Raw genomic sequence first — 12,996 nt, 5'->3', positions numbered from 1 at the left:
TCGTAACAACACCCACACGTTTCAGGTATTAAACTTGTAAACTTTTGCTGCTCCCTTTCCAGTGCCTCTATATCCTTTTTATAATATGGTGACCAAATCTGTACATAATACTCCAAGTGTGCTCTAAAGGTTCAGTAGAAGTTTAACATAACTTACCTACTTGTCAATTCTATCCCTGTAGAAATAAAGTCTAGTGCTTGGCTTGCTTTGCTTACGGCTGCTAGCGTGTGGTGCAGCTTTTACTGATCGGGGTGCCTGTAGTCAAAGATCCCTTTGCTCCTCTTTCCCATCTAGATGCACATCACCCAAGTCCTAAAATGATGTCCATTGTGTTCCTACCAAACTGTACAACCTCACATTTATCTGGAAGGAGACATCGAACCAAAACTCTGCCTACCCAGGTGGATGTAAAAGACTCTGTGGCACTATTTCAAAGATCAGGCAGGTTATCCCCAGCGACTTAGCCAATATTTAACACTCAACACCACAACAACAGATTACCTGGTCATTGTCACATTGCTGTTTGTGGGAGCCTGCTGTGCACAAATTGACTGCTGGATTTCCTACGTTACAGCAGCGAATGCAAGTCTGCAAATCTTTCTCTTAAAGATTCAGAAAAACATTCCATTTCAACTAGAATCTTGTGCAGTGCGTGCCCTGACTACAAATGTTACTTCTGTCACAAATCAGCCTTCCCTGTTGTAAACTGCACATCCCCCATTTCCTCACTCCACCATTGGCAGCCATGTCTTCAGCTGGCGAGGTGGGAAACTCTCCATAAACCCCTCCACCCTTCTTTCACTTTAAGATGCCCCTTAAAAGCTCTGACTATGCTTTCGGTCACCTATCCTCATACCTTAAGTGGTTTGGTGTGAGATTTTTGTGAACCTCCCTGGGTCGTTTTACTACATTACAGGGCCAATATCTGAACAGGAATAGTACATTGAAATTCGGCATTTCTTCAATTCTGTGTTTATTCAGAAATAAACATTAGTAACAATCCCTAAACCAATTCAACATGTTTTTTTTTTAAAAACATAACACAGGCAGCTTTTACCAAGTCAACATCCTTTATACAATACATACAATACAGCGAATGACCTCAACTTACCTGGAGTAGACAAAGGGACAAAATGAATAACGGAATCAAACACCCGTTCACTCCTGGCTAGGTGATGAATAAAATTACAGTCACTCATCGATGACAGGATGGGGCTCTGCTTCTGAAGTGAATGATCAGGATTTCTTCAAAATTATCTGCCACCACCACAAGTACATGCTGTATTTTATAGTTTATACAGTAAAGAATGGCATCGAGCAACTTTGAGGCTGCAAAAGTGGAGCCCAGAAAATACAACTTACACTCAAAAGGCTATGACCTCAACTCCCACCCACCTCTCCCCCTAAACAGTTGCGTCACTTGGGTAATTTGGCGTTGGTACCTACAGTTATAGAAAAATGGCAGTTTAACGACTGCACCATAAAACGCTGTGAAACCTGTGATGCCTTTAATTCATCAATTTAAATTGCCACCAACCCCCCCCAACCCCTACCAACAGAGACAGCAGTGACGTAAGCACCAATCCTACACCCTGGTAATGGACAGTTCAAAAGGCTTCATTCCAGACATCCCTGATGTCTGAACTGTACCCGCTGGGTGATTCGCCAATGGAGTGGTGAAGTTTCCTTTGCACCGTCACACTCCAGTGAGATCCCAATGACAACAATGCCTCGGGGGGGTGGGGTGGGGGGAGGAGGAGGAGGAGGGGGTGGGAAACAAGACACAAGCCTCGAGGCCATTCGAAACCGCCCACAAGTGTGGGCCGGAAAGACGCAGCTTTCAGTTTGAAATGAAAATAACTATTCCGGCTGACACATTTTTTTTTGACAAAATGTTTTTAAGTATTTTTCCACTGGAAGAAATCCATTGGCACCAACTTCAGTTCAAGACTCTGTAAATGGGACACAAGGGGCTTGGGTGCAAAAACTTGACACAAAAAAAAAGTATAAGTTTTAAGGGGAAGTGTTGGGGGGGGGGGGCGTGGAGGGCAAGAAAGCAGTTTCTTTTTGTTAAAGTGGACACCATCTACAGCCTTGTGGCATATCTTGCGCCTGCCGACGCACTGTAGTATGTGGGCATTTGGAGACGTTGCCAATTCTGTTAACGAATAGTCTTCACAGGGCTCTTGAAGTTGCTTGCGGCTTGGAGCTGGAGTTGGTAGGCCATGGGGTGGATCTTGAAACCGTACAGCCTGGGGTTGGGGGGGGGGGGAAAGAGAGAGAGAGAGAGAAGATAGATATAAAACAAAGGTTGCAGGAACCATTTTTAGATCAGCACAAGAGGCAGCCATTCGGCCCACAGTCTCTATCCAATTAGTCCCATTTCCCTCATCCATCTAGCCCCATAGCCATGTAAAAAGTTCCCATTTCAAGTGTTTATTCAATTCCCTTTTGAAACTTACTAATTAATCTATTGCTTCCACTGGATTCTCTGGCAGTGCATTCCAGATCTTCTTAACTCTTGTCATTTGTTTATCAATACTCCAGTTGGTGGAAACAGTGTTTCCCCCGATTGACTCCCATCAAATTGCTTCATGATTTCGATAAATCTCCCCTTACCCTTACCTTTCTCCACTCCCAGCTTCCCTAGTCCCTGAACTCCTTCCCTCATATGCCTGAAGCTGCTCTAGTAAATCTTGGTATCACCTTGACTAAAGTGTGGTGCTCAGAATTAGCCACAACACTTCAGCTGGTTGACCAGTGATTTGTTGAGGATGCGCATAGTTGCTTTTGAAAAAGGTGCTTCTATTTATCATATCAACGATCCCACGTAGGAGCAGGAGGAGGAGTAGGCCATTTGGCCCATCGAGCCTGCTCCACCATTCAAACAGATGATGGCTGATCATCGACCTCAGGGCAGGCGAGTGGCATTATCCCCATATCCCTTGATGTCATTAGTATTCAGAAATCTATCGATATGTCTTGAATATGCTCAATGACTGAACTTCCAGTGGGGCAGAGAGTTCCAACGGTTCACCAGCTTCTGAGTGAGGAGTTTCCTCCTCATCTCAGTCCTAAATGGCCTGCCACTTATTCCGAGTCTGTGTCCCCTGGTTCTCGATTCACCAGCCAGGGGCAACATTCTAGCCAGTGCTTTCTCTTTTGGAAAGAAACAGCCTGACCGATTTCTCTGGTCACCTTTAAAGGGATACCCAGGCCTCTCTGTCTGCATGCCCTTCAAAATGGAACCCTTTAGTCTGTTTTTAAGATCGCAGGCAGAAAACTGGCACCCAGAATTCAGCCGCTATAACATCATAAGGACAGGAGTGGAGATGTTTGTTGACGACTGCACCATGTTCAGTTCCATTTGCAATTCCTCAGCTCCTGAAGCAGTCTGTGCCAGCACGCAGCAAGATCTGGACAATGTTCAGTCTTGGGCTGTTATAGTGGCAAGTAACATTCATGTCACACAAGTGGGGTGAGAGAAATAGGGTATGTAATAAGGTCTAAAGAAGGTTTACTGCGATGTATGTGAATGCTCAATGCATAGTTAAGGTTGGTGAGCTGCAGGCACAGGTAACCATATGGAAATACATCATGCGCAAACAGAGACAGGTAACCAAACGGAAATGCATCATGCATGAACAGAGACGAGAGGGGGAAGGAAGAATTAAAAAAAATGACAGGTGTCAGGTTAATAATCAGAAGTGAAGTGAAAGAGGAAATGAGAGAGGCAAAGAGAGTATGTGATGAAACTGGCAGCCAACATAAAAGGAAATCCAAGGTTCTTCTTCAAGCATATAAATAGTAAAAGGTAGTGAGGGTGGGGATGAACAGGGGCCAAAAAGGGGCCCAAGAATGGAGGCAGAGAGCATAGCTGAGCACATTAGACAAGCACTCTTCAAGGAGGGTGATGCTGCCAAAGTCAGTGAAGGAGGATCGATTAGGAGGCTGCACTTAACGATGGAGTCACCAGGACTAGGCGGGGTGCAAACAACAATACTGCGGAAGCAAGGGAGGAAATTGCAGAAGCACTGGCTACAATCTTCTAGCTCCTCGTGAGATACAAGGATGGTGCCAGAGGACTGGAGAACTGCAAACGCTACGTCCCTTGTTCAGTCAAGTATGTTGGGATCAGTCAGTTTAACCTCAGTGGAGGGAAAGCTTTTAGAAATGATAATTAGGGACAAGGCAAACAGTCACTTGGACAAGTGTGGATTATTAAGGAAAGCCAACACATATTTGTTAAAAGCAAAGTGTCCAATTAACTAGGTTGAGTTTTTTTGATGAAGTTGATGAGGGTAATGCAGTTGATGTGGGTGCACACAGACGTCTGAAAGGTGTTGGCTGACATGCCTATTAAATGACACTTTGACACATGACACAAAGATGAAGTTGATGGAAGGGAATGGAGAGAGGCAGCATGGAAAGGATGCTGCCTGAATGGCTGATTTTCAGATTGGAGGAAGGGATACAGTGGGATTCCCCAGGGATCAGTACCAGGACCACTGTTTCTCCTAATTTTGGGGTTTTCAGGGGGCACATTTTCAAAATTTTCAGATGACACAGAACTTGGAGGGATCGTGAACTGAGGAGGAGGAGGAGGAGGAGAGTGATAGAGTTCAAGAGGACACAGGCAAGCGGATTGGCAGATGAAATTTAATGTAGAATTCTGGTAGGAAGAACGAGGAGATGCAATACAAAATAAAGGGCTGCAATTTGAAAACGGGTGTAGGAACAGAGAGACTTGGGGGGTTTATGTACACAAATCATTGAAGCTGGCAGAGCAAGTTGAGCAAGAGGTTGAAAAGGTTTATGGGATTGGGGTTTGTATAATAGAGACACAATACAAAAGGTATATGGGATTGGGGTTTGTATAATAGAGACACAATACAAAAGGCATATGGGATTGGGGTTTGTATAATAGAGAAACAATACAAAAGGTACGTGGGATTGGGGTTTGTATAATAGAGACACAATACAAAAGGTATATGGGAGTGTGGTTTGTATAATAGAGACACAATACAAAAGCTATATGGGATTGGGGTTTGTATAATAGAGAAACAATACAAAAGGTATATGGGATTGGGGTTTGTATTATAGAGAAACAATACAAAAGGTATATGGGATTGGGGTTTGTATTATAGAGAAACAATACAAAAGGTATATGGGATTGGGATTTGTATAATAGAGACACAATACAAAAGGTAAATGGGATTGGGGTTTGTATAATAGAGAAACAATACAAAAGGTATATGGGGTTTGTATAATAGAGAAACAATACAAAAGGTATATAGGGTTTGTATAATAGAGTAACAATACAAAAGGTATATGGGATTGGGATTTGTATAATAGAGAAACAATACAAAAGGTATATGGGATTAGGGTTTGAAAATAGAGAAACAATACAAAAGTTATATGGGGTTTGTATAATAGAGAAACAATACAAAAGGTATATGGGGTTTGTATAATAGAGAAACAAGAGAAAAGTTATGTGAGGTTTGTATAATAGAGACACAATACAAAAGGTATATGAGGTTTGTATAATAGAGACACAATACAAAAGGTATATGAGGTTTGTATAATAGAGACACAATACAAAAGGTATATGAGGTTTGTATAATAGAGACACAATACAAAAGGTATATGAGGTTTGTATAATAGAGACACAATACAAAAGGTATATGGGATTGGGATTTCTATAATAGAGAAACAATACAAAAGGTATATGGGACTGGTATAATAGAGAAACAAAAGAAAAGGTATTTGGGGTTTGTATAATATAGACACAATACAAAAGGTATATGGGATTGCGGTTTGTATAATATATATATTATAGAGAAACAAAAGAAAAGCAAGGAAGTTATGAATGAACATTTATCAAAAAGGACTAGTTACACCTCAAGTTGAATGCTGTGTCCAACTTTGGGGACTACATTTTAGGAATGATGTGAAGGCTTGGGAGAGTGAAAGCGGAAAATATTTATGAGAATGATTCCAGGGACGTGGGGCTCCAGTTACATGGATAGACTGGATAAACTGTTCTCCTTGGGGAAGAGAAGGTCGAGAGGTGATTTGATAGAGGTGTTCAAAAATCAAGAGGGAGCTTGCCAGGATAGATGGGGAGAAATTGTCCCCCATTGGTAGAAGGATTGAGAACTAGAGGGCACCTGATTGACAAAAGAAACAGAGGTGACATGAGGAAACCTTTTCTCAGTGCGTGATTAGGGTCTAGATCGCAAAGCCTTATGAGAGTATGGCGGAGGCAGATTCAATTGTGACTTTCAAAAGGGAGTTGGATAAGCACCCAGAGAGAAACATTTGCAGGGTTATGGGAAAGGGCTGGGCAGGAAACCTGCTCTGCCAGCTTCAACGATTTGTGCACAAATGCTCTCTCCAAGTCTCTCTGTTCCTGCAACCATTCTCAAATTGCAGCCCTTTATTTTGTATTGCCTCTCCTTGTTCTTCCTATCAGAATGCACCACTTCATGCTTCTCTGCATTAAACTGCAGAGCATTGGTGCGATCTCAACAGGCTGAAAGCCTCATTCTATGCTGCAAGTATTTGAAGTTATGCTGAACTTGTATTGAACTTTACTTAAATCACGCCTGGAACAGTGCCTACAATTCTGATTGCCAACTTATTAAAAAAAACAGCGGCACTGGAGAGGGAGCAAAAATAAGTTAAGAAGGACGATACTAGAAATGTGGAGGACGTTCCCCAAGCCTCAAACCATCCTGACGGGAAATATATCGCCATTCCTTCTCCCAGTTCCGTGGGAGTATCTCCACCACATGAAATGCAGAGTTCGGGAGAGCAGCTCAGTGTCACCTTCTTGAGAACAATTAGGGACGAACAAGAAACATTAGATGAATAGCCTGGGTGTCTTATCTCCTGCAAAGCGAAGGCTGAGGAGTAACCGTGATAGAAATCTTTAAAACCACGAAAGGTTTTGATACAGCGGACACGGGGAACATCAGCACTTATGAAGAACACTAAAGACAATCAACGTAAGATTGGCACCAAGAGATCAAACCTGGAACTCAGAAGAAACTTTGTTACAGTGAGTGGTTAGAATGTGGAACGTGACTGCAGGGTATGGGTGAAGCAACCAAAAGAGGTGAATTTAAAAGGGAAGCTAGATATGCATGAGGAAGAAGGAAGTGGAGGGTTATGCTGGCCAGATTTACATGGTGATAGACAGGAGGAGACTCAAGTGCAGCATAATTGGCAGCATGGATGGATTGGGCCAAGTGTCTGTTTCTGTGGCAGATTTCCTATCCAAGGAGCTTGCTACCATCCATCCAGAACAAATCTGCCTGCTTGATTGCTTAAGGTGGTGGATGGTGTGCCATCTGCTCCCTCCACCACCTGTACACCACAGCTGCAGCGTACACCACCCGCCAGGTGCACGGCAGCGGCAGCGTACACCACCCGCCAGGTGCACGGCAGCGGCAGCGTACACCACCCGCCAGGTGCACGGCAGCGGCAGCGTACACCACCCGCCAGGTGCACGGCAGCGGCAGCGTACACCACCCGCCAGGTGCACGGCAGCGGCAGCGTACACCATCCGCCAGGTGCACGGCAGCGGCAGCGTACACCACCCGCCAGGTGCACGGCAGCGGCAACGTACACCACCCGCCAGGTGCACGGCAGCGGCAGCGTACACCACCCGCCAGGTGCACGGCAGCGGCAGCGTACACCACCTGCCAGGTGCACCATAGCAACCTGCCAAAGCTTCTTTAACAGCACCTTTCAAACCTACCACCTAATTCCCAGAAGAACAAGGGCAGCAGGCACAAGGGAACACCACCACCACCATCCTCCCCAAGTCAGACACTATACTGACTGGAATTAGATCACTGTTCCTTCATTGACACTGGGTCAAAACCCTAAAATTCCCTCCCTAACAGTACAGCGTGCATTATCTACATTGCATGGAATGCAGTGGTTCAAGGAGACAGCTCACCACCACACAAAGGCAATTAGGGACAAACATTAGACAATGGCCATGCCAGTATCACCCACATCCCAGGAACACATTAAAAAAAAAAGACAAACCACTTCTTAGGAAGCCCACCAGAAAATCTGCCAACCTGCCCGTTACTATCCAAAGGAACCACCACACCGAAGCCCCTTTACTGCTGCAGCTCTCCACTTTTCAGACTGGGGTTTTGCTCAAGCAAATCCAAATCATTGGCAGAACATGATAGCTGTGTGCGTGGGCTAAAAGCTGCCAGTGCAAGCAGTTTGGTTTGGTTGTGGATTCCAATTTCGGGGCTGATGGCCCATAAAGGCAGCAATAGGTAGGGCTAAATATGGCAATGGTGGCCCTTGAGTGGGAACAAAACTGCGGCAACCACACTGGCCTTGAGGAAGGGAAGTAAACCCATCCTGCAAGATCGTGTCCTAATTCACTGGAGGGCAGGCTGAGAAAGCAGGTAGCAAGGCTAATCAGATCCTGGGCTTTTTAAGATCGAGGCACAGAGTACAAATGCAAAGAACTTATGAATACCCTTCTTCGGGAAAACACTGGTTCATCCTCAACTGGAGTATTGTATCCAATTATGAGCAGCGCACTTTAGGAAGGATGCGAAGGCTTTAAGAGAGGTTGCAGAAAAATTCACGACCTTGTGGTTGCAGGGACAAGGGACTTCAGTTACTTGGATGGATAGGGGAAGCTGGGACTGTGTTCACCTTCGATGAGAAGGAGATTTGATAGAGGAGTTCAAAATCAAGGCGGCTCTGGACAGAGCAGATAGGGAGAAACTGTTCCATCGGTGGAAGGGTGAAGAACCAGAGGACACGGATATAAATCAATGGCAAACGAAGCAGAGGCAATTTGAGGAAACACTTAAAAAAAAAATAAAAATAAAAACAGAAAGTGCTGGAAAAACTCAGCAAGCCTGTCAGCATCTGTGGAGAGAGAGAGACAGAGTTAACGTTTCGAGCCCGCACCACTCTTCTGCAAAGCTTTTTTTTTTTATAAATACACACAGTGAGTAGTTAGGATCTGGATTGCACTACCTGAGTGCGTGGGTGGAGGCAGGTTCAATCGAGGCTTTCAACAGAGAATTGGATTGTTACCTAAAGGGAGAAATATTTGCAGGGCTACGGGGTAAAAGATGGGGGGGGGGGGGAGAGGAGAAAGAGAGAGAGAGAGAGACTAGTTGAGTTGCTCTTGCAGAGACCTGGCTCGGACACAGTGGGCCTCCTTCTGTGCTGTAACCATTATGTAATTCCATTCTATGAGTTCAAATCCCATCATGGCAGCCTGTGAACTTACATTCAGTGAATGGAATTTTGGGGTTTGTTATAACATTAAGCAACTGTAATCTTAAGTATGTGTTTGAAATCTTTTCTTTTGTTAATAAATGTTTTAATTTAGTTTGTAAAATCTCTAAAGATGTTAGTGGACTCATTACTTCTGAATTCAATGCCCAAATCTTCTCATAATAAGTACAAATTGCAAAACCCATTGTGATAGCCTCGCCAAATTTCCCATGTGGACTTGGTCCACATGACACACATCAGCTGTCATGTCATAACAACAGGTGGAAGTAAAGGAATTTGGCCAGGCCCATTCAGGTAGTCACAGTTGCGCAGAACCGTGCTGCTAGGTCCTTAGGAGCTGGTTGCCCAAATTTCTCCTGGCTTCTTTCTCTTTTTTTAAAAAAAAAAATTGCTTCCCTGTTGGAAAAAGTATGAGCTGATCAGAAAGGGTCAAATGTGGTGTTTTATTAAGTCAAAGAATTTTAACTAATTAAATTACATTTTTTTTAAAAGGTGGTCACTGATAAGGTAGACAAAAAAGGTGTCCATGGATTGATTGTATCGGTATGAGCTTTCAGAAGTAACCCGAACGCGATTGACAAAATATGTTTGCCAAAATGAGCACGAACAGAACTGAAGATAGCCTTTTGACTTGGGTTGGCAGGTAGAGGGGGGGCAGTGCTGAAAAAAGACATGCTGTTCAAGCTTTTCGTGTTGCACTCACCAGGACAGATGCAAGAATACCAAATTTCAAAGGGAACAATTTATACTGCATGAGAAAAGCGTGATTTGTTGGCAAGTCTATTCTGATTGGTTGAGGTGTTGCCATGGTGAATGCACCAGAGAACTACTGTCCCCTGGGCTTTTGTTTAATTCCAAAAAGGTATAATGCCTGGACAAATTTCTTTTGCCTGAAGAGGCAGGCCCGTGTATGAATATATGCAGCTTCAAGCAAGTGTAACTGAGCCACTTTGCAAGCTTGATTGATAACAGCCAGAGGGACGTGCCATTTAATACAATCCATCAATCGCTGGGATGTATGGCCCACGTATCTTGCATCACAATACCAATGAAATTCATATACCATGTTACCCAAGTATGGAGGGCAGAATGTCTTTTTGGCCTAATGGCAGCATCTTGTTAGTGGAAAATATCACTCACACTGCTACCAAACAGTAGCAACATGAAACGGCTAGCTTCACCTGCCGTTCAAATTTGAGACACCTTAGCCTTCCAGGGTAATGAGGTAGACTGGGTACTTTTCAGGACCAAAAATGGCACCTCCAGGCCCATTCTTGAGCATGCACGATACACAGTGAGCAATGATCTGACTGGGAGAGCCATCACACAATGGCACAATTTTTAAGGGGGAGCAGGAAGAGATCTCTGGGGTTCAAAGGCAAATCTTTGAAAAGTATTGCGAATTGTGAAACTGGCTTGATTATTCCTTTAGCAGAGAGGAGTTGAAAATGTTTCCATTTCTGAGAATGTTAAGCACAGGTAGATTAAAGTAAAGATTTGGTTCACACCTAGATGAGCAACAGAGCAACAGGAACTGGCTGAGTGAAACTGCGATGCATAATTATTTGTTCCTGGAATTTTTGATCTACCCTGTTTAACTGGCTGCCTTTCCAAGAATTGTAATAATCTAACTAGAACAATGCTATCAATACCAAGGAACAGCAAAGCATTCTCTACAAGTCCTTTGTAAAGCTTCAGACATAAATGGCCTAAGTTGTTAAACCATCTTAAACCATGCCCAATTGCAAATAATTGAAGTGCTGTAAACACGTTGTACTCTGACACTCAGTTGCGTTAATATCTGCCAAATGTTATAGGGGGATTGGCTGCTGCACTACTTAGGCTCGAAAAGAATTAGTTTCAATGAGCTCCTGCTGTGCCGGCCATCGTGTTATCACAATTTGCCCATTATACATGAACTATAAGTGGTGAGGACTATATTCTGAGTAATAAGGAATTAGGAATGGTGGCAAGAGGGAGGTGTATGGGTGTCCAAGTCATTTAAGGGTAGAAGACATGTACAAAAAACAATCTGAAAGGCAAATGGAGTATTGGCTTTTACCTCAAGAACATTGGAACAGAAAGGGAAGGAGCTTATGGTTCAGTTATACAGCACATTTGTCAGAAACCATCTTGAGTACTACTTTCAGTTCTGGGCACCGCACCTCAGGAAGGATATACTGACCTTGGGAGCGCAGGTTCTCTAGAATAATACCAGGTTTTAGGTACGTAGGAACAAGAGTAGGTCATTTAGACTCTTAAGCCTGTTCTGTTGCCATTCAATCAGGTGACGGCTGATCTACGACCAAAATCCATATGCCCACCTGCCATTGCCCCATTTCTCCTAATACCTTTAATGAGATTGTGAACCAATCTCAGATTTAGAATTAACACTGGGTCTAGCATCAATTGCAATTTGTGGGAGAGATTTCCAAACTTCTACCACCGAATGCGTTTGTAGAGATTGTTTCCTATTTTCACTCAACAACACAAGAATTAGGAGCAGGAGGTGGCCATTCGGCTCCTTGACCCTGCTTCGCCATTCAACAAGATCATGGCTGATCTGACTGGCTCCCCCAGCCCCCTCCCCAAACACACATACACCCCATTAACCCTCAGCTCTCTTGATCAAAAATCTGTCTAACTCAGCCTTGAGTATATTCGGTGAATGGGCCTGCACTGCTCTCTGGGGTAGAGAATTCCCTAGACTAACTACCCTCGAAAAAAAAAATTCTCCTCAGATCAATCTTAAAAAGGAGATCCCTAACTTTCAAACTTTGCCCCCGGTTCCCAACAAGGGGAAACATCCTTTCAGCTTCCACCATGTCAAGTCCCCTGAGCATCATATACATTTCAATAAGATCATATTGCTCATTCTTATGAACTCGAATGGGTACAGGCTCAACCGTTCCTCATACTATAACCCCTTTCCACCAGGAATCAATCCAGTGAACCTCCCTAAACATGCAATTATATCCTCTCTTAAGCAAGGAGACCAAACTGTACACAATACTCCAGATGTGGCCTCACCAAGGCTCTGCAAGAACATTTCCCAATGCCCCTTCCAATAAACGCCAGCACTCCACTTGCCTTACTAGTTGCTTGCTGTGCCTGCAGAATAACTTCTTGTGTGTACACTGCCACCCAGATCCCTCTGTAGCAAATTTTTGCAATCTCTCTCCATTTAAATAGTCTGCTGCTTTTCTATTCTTCCTGCCAAAGTGGACAAGTTCACACTTTCCCACATTATACTCCATCTGCCACATTTTTTTGCCCACTTAGTCTATAGAAGGATATGGATAGGTTATGTCCTCTCAGCAACTTACTTTCCTACCTATCTTTGTGTCATCAGCAAACTTAGCTACCATACATTGCCCCACTATCCAAGTCATTGATATGATTGTAAACAGTTGAGGCCCCAGCACTGATCCCTGCAGCACTTCACTAGTAACAGCAGCCACCCCAAAAATTACCCATTTATTCCTACTCTGTTTCCTGTGAGCTGACCAATCTTCTATCCATGTTAATATGTTACCCCGCTACGCCATGAGCTCTTTTTTAGTGTAATTACCTTTAAAGATTTGGCTCTTATTTTTTTGACTATCCAGCCCTACATTCTCCAACTAGTAGAAATAGCGTAGATAGAGAACAGCTTAATATTTTCAAAACTTTGATCAAATCACCCCTTACCCTTCTGAACTC

General features: G+C 43.7%; 1 protein-coding gene across 6 annotated transcripts in view; it reads right to left on the bottom strand.

Annotated features, from left to right (window-relative positions):
• Nucleotides 1-956: 956 nt before the first annotated feature.
• The window catches only part of csnk2b (casein kinase 2, beta polypeptide), a 66,318-nt gene continuing 54,278 nt past the window's right edge, over nt 957-12,996 (bottom strand). For all 6 annotated transcript variants that reach the window (XM_041213513.1, XM_041213514.1, XM_041213516.1 and 3 more), the window contains exon 7: nt 957-2,252. In XM_041213513.1, the coding sequence (XP_041069447.1) occupies nt 2,162-2,252 (91 nt within the window). In that variant the 3' untranslated portion in view covers nt 957-2,161. The remainder of the gene's footprint in view (nt 2,253-12,996) is intronic.

This window comes from Carcharodon carcharias, chromosome 19 (genome assembly GCF_017639515.1).
Source record: "Carcharodon carcharias isolate sCarCar2 chromosome 19, sCarCar2.pri, whole genome shotgun sequence".
NCBI classification, from domain to species: Eukaryota; Metazoa; Chordata; class Chondrichthyes; order Lamniformes; family Lamnidae; genus Carcharodon; species Carcharodon carcharias.
This window is presented reverse-complemented; position numbering and strand designations above follow the sequence as displayed.